The sequence below is a fragment of the Anopheles stephensi genome, chromosome 3 (assembly GCF_013141755.1).
Source record: "Anopheles stephensi strain Indian chromosome 3, UCI_ANSTEP_V1.0, whole genome shotgun sequence".
Classification (NCBI taxonomy): domain Eukaryota; kingdom Metazoa; phylum Arthropoda; class Insecta; order Diptera; family Culicidae; genus Anopheles; species Anopheles stephensi.
The window spans coordinates 44,604,555-44,623,329 of NC_050203.1; the positions used below are offsets into that span (position 1 = coordinate 44,604,555).

General features: G+C 42.3%; 1 protein-coding gene across 5 annotated transcripts in view; it reads right to left on the bottom strand.

The window, feature by feature from the left end:
• Positions 1-3,234: 3,234 nt before the first annotated feature.
• The window catches only part of LOC118511035 (lachesin-like), a 31,638-nt gene continuing 16,097 nt past the window's right edge, over positions 3,235-18,775 (bottom strand). For all 5 annotated transcript variants that reach the window (XM_036053622.1, XM_036053623.1, XM_036053625.1 and 2 more), the window contains exons 5-11: positions 17,989-18,147; positions 14,943-15,071; positions 14,716-14,853; positions 12,486-12,635; positions 12,068-12,121; positions 3,842-3,922; positions 3,235-3,767 (exon numbers count right to left, since the gene is read on the bottom strand). In XM_036053622.1, the coding sequence (XP_035909515.1) occupies positions 3,610-3,767; positions 3,842-3,922; positions 12,068-12,121; positions 12,486-12,635; positions 14,716-14,853; positions 14,943-15,071; positions 17,989-18,147 (869 nt within the window). In that variant the 3' untranslated portion in view covers positions 3,235-3,609. The remainder of the gene's footprint in view (positions 3,768-3,841; positions 3,923-12,067; positions 12,122-12,485; positions 12,636-14,715; positions 14,854-14,942; positions 15,072-17,988; positions 18,148-18,775) is intronic.

Consider the following 18,775-nt stretch of genomic DNA (forward strand, 5'->3'; position numbering starts at 1 on the left):
TCCACAAGGTTAAGTTTAGTTTTATTTGTTTGTGCAACGAATACTTTTCGGATTCATTGATTTCATGAATGTTGATGAAAGTTTTAACTGGACAGCAGATAGCAATTGAACAAATCAAGAAATGCCTATGATCAGAACATTTTTTAAAACCGCTCTCATCGAACCCCATCCGAAACATCTTTAATTTGTAAATTATAATTGTTTAGCATAATGGAGATAAACGCCTTCCACTCAGATCCTAAAAATGATTAAAACCTGTTTTGTTCACCAAAATATCTTGTTTTTTTATTCACGAGGAACGGCCTGGCCGTATAGCAAAAAAAATCTTGAAAAAACCTTGTGAAAATCTAGGCACATTCACCAGCCTACACAACAAAATGGCAAAACAAATAAGTAAGTTACAATTTTTTTATGCCTAAAAAACAAAAATATAACAAAAATTTCCTACCCAGAAAAAAGCATAACCGTATTGCAAAATGGCTGAATCAAATTGCCGCGAGTTGCACTGACTTTGAACACCCAATTACGCTATAACACAACCAAATACAGTCACATTTAAAAAATCTGTAATGCTGTGGGAAAAAAAAATCTGTGGGACTGTAATGCTACAATCCTCTGGCAATGTGGAGGTAAGCCATCCAATGTCGTCAATGTAATTTGACGGGCCAACAAGTACAAGCCAACAAGTAAGTACATCAACTCATAAAAAAAATTCCACCAATTCTATTGCAATTTTTTTTTTTGCTAATGAATAGCTCATGATTTGTTTAGCGAGACTGGCAAAGACGAAAAAATGTGTGAACTTTAGAAACGGCGTCTATGTTCCCGGTTTCGCCGCAATCCTCAATCCGGAGACTTTGGAGCTTCGTCCATTCTAAACAAAAAATCTGCCGACTCACCTAGTTCCGTATGCTTCAACGGTCGCAATCGCAACTCTTCGTCTGCAAATTGCGATATTTTCGCAACACTTTTCAGAAGGACGTTATTGTTCAGAGACAGATTGTCAACGCGCTTTCCTGCATTCCAATTGATGCTAGAACTCTTTTCTTACCCTTGTGTCCATTGACGAATTGCCATTCTTGAAGACGATTGACAGGATCCAACCTGCTCTCACCTTGGGCCCTGACGCGATACCGTCTTTCATATTGAACCATTGAGCTATCCTGGTAGGCGATCTTTCGAGCATCGATGAGACTGGGCATATACCACGATTGCTAGAAAACCTCATGTAAGGCAAGCAGATCTAACTCACCCAAATTTCGTGGCATCAAATCGCTTTGTGCCTGTACTAAGGTTTTGAAGCTCCTAGTCTTCTTCTTCTTCTTTCTTGGCTTAACGAACTCTTAAGGTCATGGCAGCCATTTTTGTCTTACTAGACTTATTGATACCGCATAGTTGGATAGTCAGTCCTCACTATGGAGGAACGGCCCAGGTAGGATTTGAACCCCGGTCCTGCCGTGTTAAGACCTAGCGGTAGATGTGATACCTCCTCAAAGCTCAAAACTCCTAGAACATGAGCCATTACTCACAGCTCATCGCTGCTCAACACGGATTTGTCCCCAAACGCTCTACCCTTACCAATGTCGTTAAATTTGTTAGCCTCTTCAACAAGACAATCGACAACGGTCTTCAGGTATGCAAAGTAAGCGGACATCAAGGCTGTGCATTTGCATTTGACAGTGTTCCGCACTTTGCTTCTGCCAAGCTTTTGTAGCTAGACCCTTCTGAACAATTCCTGAGCTGGATGCGATCCTATTTGATATCGCTCGCGTTCCTTGGCGGGTCTGAAATGTTGTAAATTCATCCGATTTGCGCTTCGATCTTGGAGTTTGCCGCTGGATCACGCCGGACGCTGAGCGCTGCTTGGCGTTAAGACCAGCTGCGTTTGTACCAATTAATTTTAATAGTACCATGAACTCACTGCCGTTTATGGTCGTCTTGAACCTGACATGTTTCATAATTGTATTCATTGTGTGCATCTATTACACGTTAATTTAATATTACATACAAGCTACAACGCTAGCTCAAGCGTAAATCTTTTTTTTCCTTTACAGGGGTCTACTTACGGCCAGTTGAATGAATATAAACAAAATAAAAACAGCCCACCTTTCGTTTGAAAATTGAGGATTGCTTCTTTAAAACATAATTCTGGATTCTTAAGCAGACCAAGGGTCGACAAAGTCTCACTACAAAATATTGATGGGATTCAAAAAGAACGTTGAAATTTTATTTTTTGGATGAAGTAAAAGTTCATTAAAATTGCTTCCCAGCTAATACTAGAACTCTACGCAATACGGCCAGGCCGTTCTTTATGAATAAAAAAAAAATACTAGAACTCCTTTGGTTAGAAAAGCTTTACATGTGTTCTTTACTATTTTTAAAGAACAATATCCAAGAGTTCATCGAAAGTAATGCAACACAAAAGATCGTACGGGTGTTCTAATGGCTTTAAGAAGATTTGCAGATGATAAGATTTGCAACAGTAATGTCATTCAGATCGAAATCTGAATTTTGGGAAGATGAATCAGCCTATGATAGGCTACTGGTCTACTTATATTGTTCTTATTTATATCTTTTTATATACACATTACATAATAAGCTGAGGAGCAAAACAAATTGATTTGAAAATTATAAATTATTTTTTTAATTCAATAAAACATTTTTTTAAACGTCTGACATGTACTGATTAGCTATTTCCAATAAACGTTTACCTGTTGTGTAAACTAATTTTGGCACTCTCAACATCAAGTTTACCGGAGATTATGCTTAAGTACAACGTACATTCCTTGTTGGTGCATTTTTCAAATAAAACACAAAACCTGTTCTATTTTTACAGCGTATAATTATTTCTCAAGCTAGACCACATATCATGTTTCTCAAATGAAAACTGTGTTTGAAGGACGATATTTTGTGTTCAAATTAGCACTCCATGCTATTGACTACAACGATGATCTAAAATAGAACTAGAAAAAAAATGATGATGATGTTTAACGATCTTTTAAAAATAGCAGTACGTGCGTCGAAATTCAAAATAAGTCATTTCATACAGCCTAAGTTTCTTTATTCCCATTAAAATATTTTACCCTACGATAACATATTTCCTGACAATAAGCGTTACCAGTCGCTTGTATTATGTTCCAGTTCTTAAAGCCTACGGTTTCTCAATACAATGTTTATTTTCTCCAGCCGATGTATCAAGCTGTTTTGTTGTACAAGCGTTGGCTTTTGTTTTTCTTTTTTGTGAATTGTTTCTTATCTAAGCTTCTTAATTTGTCTACGGATATGTATCGATGTTGCTTTTGTTTGTTGGTTTAGGTTTTACTTATTTATCGTAGCCGCGTATTTACAGTTAACAACTAGTTCCCTCTTTTTGTTTTCTAGCGCATGTTTCCCTCGGTTTGCTTTGCATTGTTTTAATTGTTGCCAGCGTGACTTGCATCTCTCACATTGTCATACAAAATAACACAATTTACAATCATAATTCAATAATCATAAGAGCATCTACGCAAAACAGAATCAACTCGTAAGGAACGATCGAAATAAACGATTACTCTATGCTAATGTCTGTCTATTCTATTCTATTGATTTGTAAGGTGTTCATTACAAACGTCATATAGTTCCAACGTCCAATACGAAAATAGCCACAGCTAGTACTATGGTTATATACTTCCTGCAGCACGGTAAATCGTCGTAGCAAACGGCTCCATTCACGCCCGTTGTAGATATCTCATAGCTGTCGTCATTGCGATTACCGCTTATGATTAAATCTGTAATAGATAATAAAAAACTTAGTATTAGAACTTGTGAGCTTCTACTGATTGTGATAAACAAAACACCTTACCTTTTCTCTTGCTGCTACTGTCTAAGTCATCGTCCATAAAATCATTAGCTTCGTAAAAGTTGCTGCCTTTTCGCGATTTATCTAAAATAGAAAGAATCAAGAGTAAAGATTAATCGTTTTTTGGAAATATTTTAACATTGCTCTATGTTTTTAAGTTAAAGAGTATGTTCACTGATCGTGATCGGGAAGGGACTTGTGATATTTTCGCTGGTTTACTCAAACTTGTGTTATTCGCTTGGAATTCAATTAGTTACTGTATATTCATTGTCCGTTTACATAATTCATTCGTCTGAGTTCATACTACATGCTACTAAAACGCGTTAGTGGTGAGATGGCTCACTCACTCTATCCGAACTACCCTGATCGCGAAACGAACATTCTTCACTCATGGTTCTCTAGTGAAGTCATGATCCCTGGACGGTTGGTTGCATCGTATACTCAATTGGGCTTGCCTGCCCGTGCCGGCCACCAATACGCAGCATTTTCCGTTGAAGGACCCAACTTCGCTTCGAATTTCCATTGACCCTTTTCCCTCGTTTATTGTTTCAGTTTATTGTCTGAAAAACACGAAAAGAGAGGATTAATCTTGTGTGCTGTGTAGATACTGTGTAGATGTTATGACCTTTGGTGACAAGCCGTTCACGCTCACGTGAAGCTTATTGTCACCCTCACAATCCTTTACTGCTGGAGGATCCAGCCCGCTGTATGAAACTGCTGAGTGGATCGTTGCTGCTGGAGGATCCAGCCCGCCGTGTAGAACCGTAGCTGCTGGAGGATCCAGCCCGCCATGTGAAACTCTTTGTCCGTTAGCCAACCGATGAGTCTCATGCCGCACACGTTCACCGCTCTCCTTATCCGTTTTAGTGTCTCCGATCCGATGTTCCGTTGAAATCGACGTTGTCGCATGACAACCGCAAACTCGATGCTGATGTTTGGAAAGTATTCCCAGAGACTGTCCAGTCAAACACAGTCTCAATCAGCCACGGTCCCCCCTCTGCTATCAACTTCTTTCTACCACTGTGCAGCTTCCAGAATGCATCGCCACCAATTACTAAATCGATCTTTCCCGGAATGTAGAATGTCGGATCCGCCAATGGGACATTTTGCTGTATCGATCGGTGCCGTTGGGATTTCGCTTGATGGTGTATCGATGATCACGAAATCCATAGGTGCGGAGAATTTTTCTGTCTTTGATCGAACGGTTGCTGTAATCGATCCTCAAACATGCTATTGCGATCGCCCAACACCCAGCACACAAAAATTCACTGGAAATATTGGCGTAGCCAATCGATGCGCCAGTGATTCGGAGATGATGTTGCATATCGCTCCTGAATCGAGTAGTGCTCTTGCCTCGTGCGTGTCACCGAGGCCATCTTCAAATTGGAGTGACACCGTGTCCAACAGGACCATCTCGTCCTTTGCTCGCACAGTCATTGCTACTTTCGACTCCATAGGTAGCAGGGTATGATGACGAGCGTTGAACGTAGTGCAATTGAAAGTTGATTTGCACTCCCTCACTTGGTGGTTTCGTTGAAGGCAGTTCCAACACAATCGCTCCCTTGTGGCAATCTCACGGCGATGTTGCACGTCCAAACGCTCAAACTCTGAACAATTCCGTAGATGGTGAGATTACGCATAACATAGCATACACGATAGTGGTGTTCTCGTACCACTCTCGAACGTCGTTGTTGCATTCACTTTCACTCGATGCTTTATTTCAGGAATCCACTTGTTGTTACCGGCAACGAACTTCTACGTTGATTTAAGTATTCGGACCCGATCCTGCGAGAATTCGATCAACTCCTTATACTCATCTCGTGGATAGTGCGCAGAATGGTTTTCCCAAGCGAGAATAGTCGACTCTTCCATTTCATCAGCAGCAGATTGATGAGTGGCGTGTCCCAGTGTTCTACCGGTTCGGTCAGTTTCCGCAGTTCATTCACGTGCCACGTGAACTCGTCTACCAACTGTGACAGCTCGTCCACACTTTCCCGACTGACTGCAGGTAGAACTCTCGAATCAATGTACGCGGATTATCGTACCGCTTCAGCGATGCGGCCCTGGTAATATCGTAGTTGTCAGCAGTAAGTGTGGTATGCCCGAAGAGCAAACCAGCATCTCCCTTTAATGATGACAAAAGATATTGCAGCTTCAGGATTGACGAAATGTCGGAGGACGAATCAATCATTGCTACAAATCTATCGCCGAACGTTAACCACTTTGTAGAGTCACCATCGAACGTCGGTAATTCTATCTTCGGTAACCGCACATTTAAATTGGATGGTCCCAATGTGTTTATCGTTGAGCTTGTCAACAGCACAGATTCGTTAATCGCGTAACGATTACTAGCTTGCCTTCGTAGAAGAAAACCTTTTACGCGTCGGTAACGCGTATCCATATCACAACGCTCCTGCAAACACGCTTCAGCTGCCTCGTCATCCAGTTCCATAATTATTTCGTTCGCACTTAGAAAGTCCTCATAATGTTTTTCTAACTGTTCGAGGCACACAGGAATTTCAGCTTCTTGTTCATCTGTATAAGCAGTTGTAAATTGCTCGATACTTCGAACTAGCTCGAACGCAATGCATCTTTTCAGCTGCGCCAATTTTACCTTTTTCCCATTTCAAAAGCTCGATGAAATCGTTTCACGAACCCTGCCTTACAGCGTTAATTTGGGCGCGAAGCTCAAAAACAATTACGGGTGCGGAATTTGTAATGACGAGTTCAGCGTCACTAAGCGCACTGCTTTACACCTAGTTGATGACAGTTTTACGCCGCACAAATTTTCACGATGGTGAAACGAAAATGATGACGATTACACGATAACGCACTTCCAATCGTTGTTATTTGCCCGTGATTGCGGGGCAAACATGTAACGAACGAGTAACGTGACAAACACACACACACTAGTAACGATGAATCAATGTTCACTGCCAGCGGTCACGAGGTGTCCGTTTTTTACGAAAAGTTTGACGATTACAGCTGACGGTCACGGAGTGTCCGTTTTCCACAAATATGCTGGAAACGTAGTTTCCGCGCGTTCACAATCCAACGCACGTAGTGTTCCCTTTCACAAATCCGGTTCGAAGGACCAAATGTAGGATTTTCACTGATCGTGATCGGGAAGGGACTTGTGAATTTTGCGCTGGTTTACTCATACTTGTGTTGCTCGCTTGGCGTTCAATTAGTTACTGTATATTCATTGTCCGTTAACATAATTCATTCGTCTGAGTTCATTCTATAATTCATTCTAATTCATGGAAGGTGCCTTACTTTGCTATAAAATTCAAAACCGTAATCATAATTATTGAGGCGGTCCGGTGGCCGAGGCGATAACGGCGCCGGTCTTCAAATCGCACAATAGGACCGGGGTTCAAATCCCATCCAGACCGCCTCCCCGTACGTAGGGCTGACTACTTTGCTACGGGTACAATCAAGTCAAAGAAAGCCAGAAATGACAGGCCAAGACCTCTCGAGGTTGTAGTGCCAGGGAAGAAGAAGAATCATAATTATTCCCTGAAACGTCTAACCATAAATTCATACCAATACCTAGTTCAAATGGATATGAAAATCAGTGTGTGTATTGGCTGTTTTCCTGACTGAGAACGTAATCCATTATTTCTTGATCTTAAACCATTTAAGTAATTATGATAACTGCCAGGCTCAAGTGCTCTAAACATATGTAATTTTCAGCGATCAATCCCTGTATTGCCAATTTGTCACTAGATGAAGATTGATCTCTGTGAAAATACATGTTGTTTATACTGATGAAAGTAAGCCAGTTTTGCTTAAGGTTATTCTACAAATCAAAGATTATCCTTGCCCGTACTACCATAGATCGAACTAGTCGATCGAGTACCGAACTCAGGAAAAGAGATATGGTTTTTCTTACCAATTTTCAACAGTATTCAACGTCCGACAAATATCGTTCTGTCAGACATTGCGTACTTGGATGGTTTTAGTAAGCATTAGTAAGTACGAAGCCTCGGATGAGCGTGTAGTTGGGTTGAAGATCGTAGTGTAATTGATCGTAGATTTTGGCATGGCAGATGCCCCAAGCGGCATGGAATGCGGGGCCCCTTGCATTCGATTCAGCTGATCGTAATCGAAGTCTTTGTGAATTCGGACCCCTTAGTCCGCGTACCATTAAACTCGATGCTGAAAATCCATATAATAAAACGCGTTGTGATGCATTACAAAAAAAACTTCTTCTTCTTCTTCCTTGGCACTACTTTTGTGTCTAGTAAAGGCTCCCGTTCATTGCCCCTGGCAACATTACCTAGGCCTACCGCTCTCACAAACACATCAACACGCTGGCAGGATTGTCAGCGGTGAGTGACTGCAGTAATCCAGGGAACGGCAGGCCGGGTCACAACAACTACAACCTCGAGAAGTCTCGGCCTGCCGTTTTTTGGCTTTCTGTGACTTGATTATACCCGTAGCAAAGTAGTCAGCCCTGCGTATGGGGAGGCGGTCTGGAAGGGATTTAAACCCCGGCCCTGCCGTGTGAAGACTGGCTCCGTTATCGCCACCGGACTGCTCCAAAATTACAAAATTACAAGCGTTTTATTTTTCACGTTTGTAATACTCAATGGTTGGATTCAAAACGAGACAGAATCAACTGCCGCACTACACAAGTACCAATGAGTAAGAATAAAGGACATAAGGGCTATAGCACTGTAGTTCACAACAGCCAACATGATTTCGAGTTCGTACAAACGTTACAAGAAATACGAGACAAGTATTATTCAACTTATCCAATAAAGGTGTCAAGCAACAACATAAGTGTCACCATTTCTACATGTTCTTTCCGATTCTTTGAGTGTGTGGTTAACAAAATTTAATCCTATCTATTACAACATGGCTAACATACACCAACCAACAACGAGAGCCCTCAAAAGTTTGACATTTCCAAGATATCCATCACCTTCTCTTGTCCGGTAATGCATAAGTTGACTAGAGACAACTAGCAATTGCAGAATATCTCATCTAAGGAAAGCATCTTTGGAATCCTTTTATGTGTGGTATACGTAGGAATGTATAGGTGTTTTAGTGGTTAATTATAGTACTTTTGACAGATTTTCATTTTATGTTTGAAGATATACGGCATTGCCATCCTTGCGATCTAGACATCTCCTTCTTCTACTTCTTCTCTAGTTTCTTCTTCTTTCTCAACACCAGTACTCCCTCGAAAGTTTTAAAATCCGTAGCGTAACTTGGTAGTCGGTCACGCGTTCCTTAGTTGATACGAGCCCTGTCGTGTGAAAGACCGACGCTTAACTACTAAACTATCTTTTTCCCAAAACTAAATAAGTTGTATTCTATTTTAAAGTAAAACAGATGTTTTACAAGCTCAAGCTATGTAATGACTGTCTTATAAAATTAAATACTAACCAATTGACCGAACACTACGCACCACACACTGCTTATTCAAGTATCAATAATACGGAAGCATGCAACAACAAAAACACTCGCGTAAAAATTATCATCCAATTTGCTACGCTCATTTTCCACCGACAAAACAATCCAATTGGATACGTCTCAAATTTCACAAGTTTTCATTTAACAGCTACAACAACTTCTCGGGATTAGATTTTCGCACCACCAGCAAACGGAACAGGGAAAACTATAAAGGGCTAGTGCTGTTTTTATTATATCTCATTTTATTCGACGGTCGGAAAACAAATTTTACTCTTCCTGTTCCAAAGTAAACCCCTATAGGTACGACATAAAAGAAAGACCAAAGAAAATGCCTCTTGCATGTCTCCCGGGAGTTGTTTCACAGCTCGCCTTCAGACGATTCGTGCCAACATGGGGGAAAAAGCTCGGCCGAGTGGTATACCGTCATTTACGCTTACAGAAAGAAAGACACGCTACAGTGATTTTTCCATCGCTACACATAACATAGAAAATCAACACATATCGTACGGCAAAAATTAACAGTATTGTGCCCAAAACGCACTCTGCAGCAATCATATTAAATTCCTTTTCGAACTAGAAATTAAATAACAAAACCAACGTGACCATATCGCCATACAGTCTGACCGCCATTCGTGCTGCTTTCCAGACAATTTGTTTGACCGTCAGAAGACATATTTTGTTCAGCACTGTCTTGCACAGCTTGCATTTGCCATTCGGGTTTCGTACTCGTCCACCGGTTTTGACATGGAAACAAACAAACAGACGCAGACCAAACGTACGTGTCCCGATACGTAAGTTAATACTGACGGAAGGCCTTTGTGACCTATGAAGTCGTAAAAAATGCTCCACATGTGTAAAGCCGTGTCTAATGAGTATTATTTCACAAATGAGGTTTGGCGTCTTGCGCCATTCGACTCCCGGAACCGAATTGACCTTACGGCTCCAGGAATTACCCGGCCCCAGCCATGTCCATGTTTGTTTGCGTCCATCGCTTTCTTCACCCGGTTCAAGCGAACCAAACCAATCCTTGCCTGGCAGCAATCACAAATAACTTGTAATTTTGTACAATCGTACTATGCAACTAACCTGTGTAGCCTAATTGTTGGCCATCATCATTTGCGCTACAAAATGTGCGCATATGTTTTTTTTTTGTTTTCTTTTGGGTTAGCGAAATCGTTCACGAACGAAAACATGGAAAACCGGAAACAGGAAATGTATTGAATCCCATTCCGCCGTCGGACCAAATTGTGCCATAGCGCACGATTGGCTACAACTAAATATAATTAGTCTGGCCGACGGGCCGACCCGTAAGCCGTGTCGAAGTTCATGAGATTTCACAGGTCATATGCATGTTATAATTTTTTCCCCCAGCCAAACGACACGAGCGACGGTGATTTCGATGTATTTCGTCTACAAAATTTTCTCCACATTACAAACTCGTTTTGTGATAGTTTTCTAGAATTTAGAAGTTCGAAATCCCGACACAATGTGTCCAACGGTGCTGACCAACGGTCGAATCCAGCGTAGAGGCAGCAAAGTCCCTCATGGGCGAGGTGTAGTATTTCAACCCTTGCGCTGATTGTAACACAGCACAACACACACACACACAATCCCCTTGTGGGTGTAGCGTTTAAACGCCTTTTCTACTTGACATTGACACCTCCACCCAGAGAGCGTACGCCGTTCATTAGTTTGAAAGAGGTTGCGGCTTTGCTTCTATTATTTCTATCGCTCAGTTAGCTAGCTTGCTAGCCCAAGCAACGGTGAGCCCCAGTAAATTTCACTAATTCCCCTAGCGAACCACTACCTGAGTGGTTGCGTTTTCCCCAATGTCGTCCCCGTCGGGTGGCGTTTCACTTTCGTTACGAATTGGGCTTTTATGTGCCATTTTACTTTCACTCAATTTTGCAACGATAAACAATACGGGCACACTTGCCAGCCAGACGTCGATCGGCTCGGCGTCCATTCGCACATTCTTTATGGTTTTATGGGCTGAAAGAGTATGACCTAGGCAGCCGCATTTACCTTGTCGAAAAAATATGGAACCAGCACTGATTGTGCCCCATTTCGTTAGGATGACCGTATATATGGTCCGTCGTACCGTCAGTGGATCTCGTAAAGCCTAAAACTACTTTTAGACGAGCATCAAACGAATAGACGTCATGCAGATCATAAATTCCATGGTCCACCATCGGCGAACTCGGCTCACATTTCTTCGGGGTCTATCGCGTGAAAAATGCCTCATTTTCACAGTTCACAATTATATTTTTATTGTGATTAATGATGAATGCTGTGGTTGAAATCACTACGCTAATGCTTCAGGATGTCCGTACCCGCGTGCACATCGCATACGCGGCAAGCAACGCCATATCGCCAACGAAACAGCGTCAAATGAGCACGTTCTCGCACGCATCCTTGCCCTGCACGCGCGCGTTGTAATTTAAACCCAATTTTTCCCGGGGCAAGCGTCTGATCTGATGGCGGAATAATTGCTTTGAATTATTACAGAAGTGAGCGCCAACACCGGTTGAATCGAGCCGCCACTAAAAACCGGTTGATTGCTTTATCACAATAGTGGGCTATCATCATTAATCTTGATTTGGTTAATGACTGTTTTAACGCTGATTAGTGCAGTTGTTTGTTGTTTTTTTTTCGTTTGTACAAACATTTACTAGTGTTTCTAGTTGTAAAGGCTACTATCAAGATGTAACACTAACGAAGGACTTTTCCATCAGGGTGTACTAATTCTATGGTCAGAACAATGTATGAAACACGTGCTATAAACCTCTCATCACCATAACTTACTTCTTCGCTTGCCGTCCACAGCTTCCACAGAGTTGATTGCACTTTTTGGTAGCTCTGAAATAGGAAAACAACAAACGTTCTTTTAAAGTTGCAAATGCAAGAGATATTTCCGAATGCAATCTCTGTATAAGAAGATATCATTCCAAACGAAAGCGAGCAACACAGCATAGGTGTTTCTTACTAACTCGATAAACCGGCAATTTTTTTTACGGTATCAAGTTCTCCGCTCTGCTTGGAATGAGTAACACCGACCGAAAGCGTATCTGTCACGCGGCTACAACCGAAAACGACAATCCAGAAAGAATTGCTTAAAAGAGCCAAATAACAAGATTTTGCTATAAAAACTGAAGCCGTGCTGAAGGGAGGGATTTGTTTTTGGGAAAAAAAACGTAACAAGGCGATATGAGGGCAAGCTTACTGTATAGTTTGATGGTTCCATCCGTTTCGCCTAAGGAATTTTTGGCGATACACTTGTAGGCACCAAAATCGGCCTGGCTCACAACCTTGATGCTCAGCTTCATCACCACTTTGTACGCGTTGTCTATCAGAACCGGCTCGTATTTCCCACCTGCAACAAGAGAACAAAAAAAACATGGGGAGAAGGAAAAATGAGAAACACAAACAGAGTTTTGAAGTTAAGAAGAAGGGGCAAACGGTTTGCGAAAAACCGAAACAGAGCTAGGACGTTCCAAAATCAACCAAAGAGCTTGCTTGCCTCACACCTACCGCTAAATTTGCATAATTATGCGAGAAGAAGAATCTGCCTCTTTTACTCAACAGGAAAGCTTCAAGATCTTTGGTCCTTTTTCTTCAAATAATTTGATCATAATACACCGAAAATCTCATATGTGTCGTAACCATAACTGCGAGAGAAAACGAAGGCACCGAATCCCAAACGATTGGCTGGGCCATTGTCCGGAGTACGTTTGATTCCAATCGAAGAGCTATCAAACTTCTACACCAACTTGGTAGCAAAAGAAAAAGATAACATCTCTGATAAGGACTCTCGTAAACTTCTTCAATCCCTTAAAATGTTTGAAGCAACACAAAAGCTGAATATTAATCATATCAACTCCTTCAGCTAGTTCTTTACAGCGAGCAACGGTTACGCTACCGGTGTTGTAGCGACACTGTAACACGGCCGACCTCAATGCCACAGCAGCTAATAATATGGCATTAACCTAATTTCAACCCAATTAAGATATTACTTCTCGACACAACATCTATCGCTTTCACGGGGTTCGACTCTGGCGACGGCCGTGATACGACGACCGGCAAAGAAACGGCGGAAAGAAAGCGTGGAAACCACGTGGACCACCACAGAGTGTGGTCAAAAACGGACAAGGAAGTTTATCGGAAAACGAGCAGCGAGCATAAATTATGCTTATCAAATCATTTATCCTAAATCCTGTCGCCTCGCCGTCCGGTTCACGGTGGCTCCAGGTGGTTACCGATTCCGAGGCCGGGAACCGAAGTTGGCAGTGGAGTTAATCTCTTTCCACCAGCTAACGCTAAATGAGAATGCTTCACGGAAATCAAAGGTAAGAAGCGAACCGAAGCGAACAAGCTAATGGGTTAGGCTAAACCGCCAGACTGTCAGGATATTGAGTACCTTTGGATGGAATTGTTTCCTTGAAGCATTTAATAATAATCTCTCGGAACGAAACCCGCTCTCGCCCGCCGGTGTACAGGATGTAAATATCCTAAAATAAGTCTTTGTGTTCTCGCTTAACACAAGGTGGTTCGGGGTGTGCAAAACACTCATGTGTGTTGAATATAATTTACGTTGTCATATTAATTATACACCTCGGTTCACACATTAGTAAAAGCGTGCGCTTTCACCTGCCCTACAACATCGTTAGCCACTGACTGCTGTTGTACCCATCGTTTGACAAACGTTGCGTTCCGACCGTTACACCAGTTTAACGTTACGGTAACGTTTTGCATCATTCGACTGAAGTAAACCCTGCAGCTGCGTGGATATGAATGACACTAAAAAGCGAACTTATCAACCGCCCAGACCTTGAACTAAAATCAAGATTTCGACCTTTTACACTACGACGATACTACGAACGTACGCACGCAAACATTGATGCACTCGGCCTGTACTCTGGCACCTCTTCATCGAGAGCACGTACATGGTAATGGTGTGTTACGGTTTCGTTTTTCCCAAAGACAATAAGAGCAAAACAAACCATGTCGCTTGCTCTCCTGCTCCCTCAGAACACCCATTAGCATTCACTTATCCTCTGATAACAATCCCTGCGTAATGGCGAAAACTCGGTAACACCGCTCGTCGCGATCCCTAACGTCGAACCGTCGAGCGTTCCGGTTCGCAATTTTCCACCACCCTAACATTCGTACATGTTGTGTTCTTACAAGGAAACTACACCTCCGAGCTAATTTTTTTTGTTCCATCCTTAGCACGTACCATAGATGTAATCAATGGAACGTGATATGTAAAAATTATATGATAAGAAACTATCTGACGTAGGCTAGATTTTAATTCACTTTGGAAGGTGTGCCCTTGGCCCTTGCCCTCCATCAACAGCAGCTGCATCAGCCCGAAAGGGGACGGCATTGCGGTGTGGATAATTTTCAGTATATTACAAAACTTTTGTATGACACTTTCAAACATCATCATTTACCTTGTGGGACGATATCACCCTTCTCGCGGGTCCAGTAGTTAATTGACTTGGGGTACGCTTCCGAGTGGCATTCGAGAGTCATCCGCTGACCTTCAACTGCGCCGACCAGCTGATTGGGAACCCATATCATCGGTGGAACTGTAAGCGAAAACGGTGGCAAGAGCTGATTTATGCACATCCAACTCCTTCACGATGTCGCTGCCCAGCTGGTATCGCCCGATACTTACAGTGCACTATCAACATTACCCGTTTGCTGACCGAAGGTGGGACTCCGTTAGAAGCAATACACAGATACGCACCCATGTGCAATCTGTTCACTTTCGGAATGGTAAACGTTGGGCCTTCGACGGATGCCACTGTGGACGAGAGCAGGAGGAGATTAAGTGTTAAACAAAAACAATTAATGCAAACTCATCAGGAAATCCTTCAACGCTGGGACAAAAGATCGTTCGTTAAAGTTGTGCACACGCAACTGTTCGGTCGCAAATCCTTGTCACTGAGACCGTTTGAGTCGACCGGCTCCCAAAACGGCTTGTAACGATCCACGGTTTTGTCTCCTGGTCACGGGAAGATTCTAAGTGCATCAGGAATGCTCGGGAGAAGCTGCAAATAACGGCAGGAATTTGTACCACACCAGCATTCCTAAGGATTCTTAGGACCAAAGACGCAAGCTAAAGGAATTCGTTACAGCAAAGCATGCTTGCTTGCTTACTGTGGCAATCCCGTGCTAGCAAGGCTAGAAGGTGCTTACTAATACTAAAAGGTGCTTTGTCTCCTTAGCCCCCTTGGCATGCTCCGGGCTGAGTGTGAATGATAAATTTTCAATTGGCTGGAAAATTGGTTCTGGGAAATAAACTTGTCATAAAACAAAATTATTTTTCTGTTTCCTCGTGCTCATTTTGCTCCGGTGTGTCACACGGTAGTCTCGGGACACCTTTTTTGGTTGAATCCGTTATTTGGAGGGTGTTCTTTCACTAGTAAACACAAGCAGCTGGCTTATTTGAGCAGTGTTGAAAGCAAAATAAATTCACGAACTAAAAAAAACGTCAAATTCAAACCCTTTTTTCACAACAAATTCAACGGCTTTTTCTTTTCTTCTATACACCATATATCAGCCATAATAGGTCAATGTGAAAATTATTCAAATATTCAATTTATCGCAACCCAAGCTCCCAAGCGTTTTATTATCACACTTTCGGCGTTCGCATTTCTATCCGGGAATTTGTCTTTCTCTTTTGTCAGAACGAGCTGACAGCTAATACGAACCGACTCAAACGATCGAAAATGAACAAATCGATTGAACCTGCTCCATGTTGCGACCTTCGGCGACTCTGTCTATTGTCTAGACTGTCTATCTAGACTAGAGCAAAAACCGCAGTTTGTGACATCTTCGTCGGGAAGTGAAGATGTATAAATGTTGATGGGGAGGTCGTTGGAGCTTCATTCGTACCGTAAAATAACCAAACAAACGGGAGCTCCGAGTCAATCCACCTAGTGTGTGAGTGTGTACTAGCGATGGGCAAAATAAGTTGGTTTGGAATCGGTGTCAGAGACGGAATCTAGAGCATTATTTCTAACTCATTTTCGATTTCGACTGTAATTTAATCTATCCTCTGATTAAATGACCGATTAATCTATCCTCTGACTGATGCCTGGAAGCTAAATATGAACATACATACCCATAGTATGTAGTGTTGGTTGATGTGAAATGTTTTGGCACACTATTAGAATTGAAAATACAGATATTAAAATAGGATTTGAAACAAACAAACGCAAGATATGTTGTAACAAAAGCTCTAAACAATGTTTATGGTATGTTCCGAAATCGGTATTGGACTCAGATAGCTCCGATTCCTAGTGTCCATCCCTCTTGTGCCCACAGCTGTACGCGCCGTTACACACAATCGGCAACGTTAATCCGACCTCGGTACAAGTGGAAACAATAAAATGTGAAAAGTATTTGCCAAATTTCGACGGTAAATTAGCTCAATTACATCTACTCCGCGCCTTCCTTCCACAGTTGATTAACACGCACCCACCCGTCAACCGATGTATATCAATCGCAAGCCTGGGTCAGGGTTGCTTGAAGCTGCTACGTTTACCAAACAAATAATTCATTTGCACCCATTCGTTAGCTCGCCTGATGACCGAAGGGAATGTGGGGCGATTGGGTTTTGCCCGTACTGACAAACGATTAGGCTAACTTACCCGTTTCCAATCACCGGCAGCGTTCGCTCTCAATCAAATCAAGCTTAGGATCATGATTGGCGTTCTGAGTGGTACCCTCGGTGGTCGATTGTTTATTTTTGTAGCATAAATCTGTGTTTCTTTTCCGATGATTGTGTGAGGCTTTGCTACAGCAGCAGCAGCAGCAGCAGAGGCAGATAATAAGAGCCAACTGCTAACAAAATTCAATCGGCATGGGAGTTTTGTTTGCAAAACCCTAGCCACCCACCACACAAACAGCTTCCCCTTTGCAATGTCCCTCCATATCCACAACCCATTCCGTGTGCAGCTTTACGGCGCAACGAGCTATTATTGAAATTAAACTCATCTACCCGATTCGTATATTACTCTCGCAGGATGCAAACATATCTGAAGTAATACGAGCCGCCATCGGTAACACCGTGAAAAGCGAGCCCCCGGAGCTGTGGAGCTGCTGCTGGAAAGGGGGTTGGAGATAAAACGCCATTGATAAACAAGCTTGATGTGCCACTCTTACCAACAACTCCCGCGAACATCACAAGCCAATAAATTATATAGCCCATCAAATATCATTGCTTTACATCTCGACGCCCTTGTTACCTCCGCCTGTCTGTCTCTCACCCACTCTTTTTTTTAACTCGATACTTTTGAGTTCTTCTTTACCTTTCCCAAGCTTTCCCAATGGCTGTGCCCCAACCCCACACATGACCTGGAAGTTGCAAGGACCATCGCTTTTGCCAGCAAAAAGTTTCAAATTTAATGGCACTGTGCACATAAAAATACGGTGTAGTTTAAATTTATAGCAAACCTGTACCAAACCAATCGTTCTAGTTGTTGGTCCGGGATGCTCCCAACCGACTTATGAGCCGGGTGAAGCTCAACAGTTTAGTCCTTCGATATCTGCACACACACCCACCTCTTATTGGAGAGCATTTTGTTTTATCGTTCTGATATCATGTACAAACACACATTCGTAAATCATTTAGTGGATTTACACCAATTTTATTTATCTGTGAGTCACCGCTTCTCCGCATCGCTCACACAAGGCGAAACCATCTGCTCACTTACCTTGCTCACCGTCTTGCAGTGAAATGTTATCGCCAGCTTCACGGCGCCACACGATTGCTGGGGCAGGCGATCCGACGGCGGCACACCGGAGCGTCACGTTGCTGCCCTCCCGCACAACCATATCAGTGCTCGTTGGGTAGTCCAGGATGTCCGGCGGTACTGAAAATTCCGTACGTACAGTTCAGCAATTTATGATTATCATCAGGATGTTAAGTATGCACTTTAAAAACCAGTTTTCCCCCAAACCAAACGATCGATCGTACATTGCTGGAAAGCAGTCTTATTTCATTTATTTAGGATGCTCACTGCACTACAACGTTTGATACCTCCTTGAACGATCGATCTATGTATATGCCGGCATAGTTAAAATCATGCAATACACCGCACCTGCACTGACCGTGTGATTTAAATAAGCACTCTTTTCTTCCAGACTTCGACGTATTCAATTATTTAATCCGGCGCCTTTTGACCGCAGTACACTGCCCGAAATAAGAATAGCACCACCATGTTTTTTTAAAGATTTTCTCATTTTTTAGTAGAATATTTTTGCATTCAACTATTATTTTCACTGCTTGCATTCAAACCAAAAAGGATGTAAAATAAAAATAGCACCACGATATCTTTTGATCAAGGGATGCCTACTAAACAGAGGTAACAAATAGGTTTTTTAAAGGGACACAGCTCGATCAGTTCTCAGTATTTCCGGGTACGACGCAACTGTTAGTTAAAGCTATCCACATTATTACTGATTTCATAACCGTGATCAGGAAGTATAAACTTAAACTTT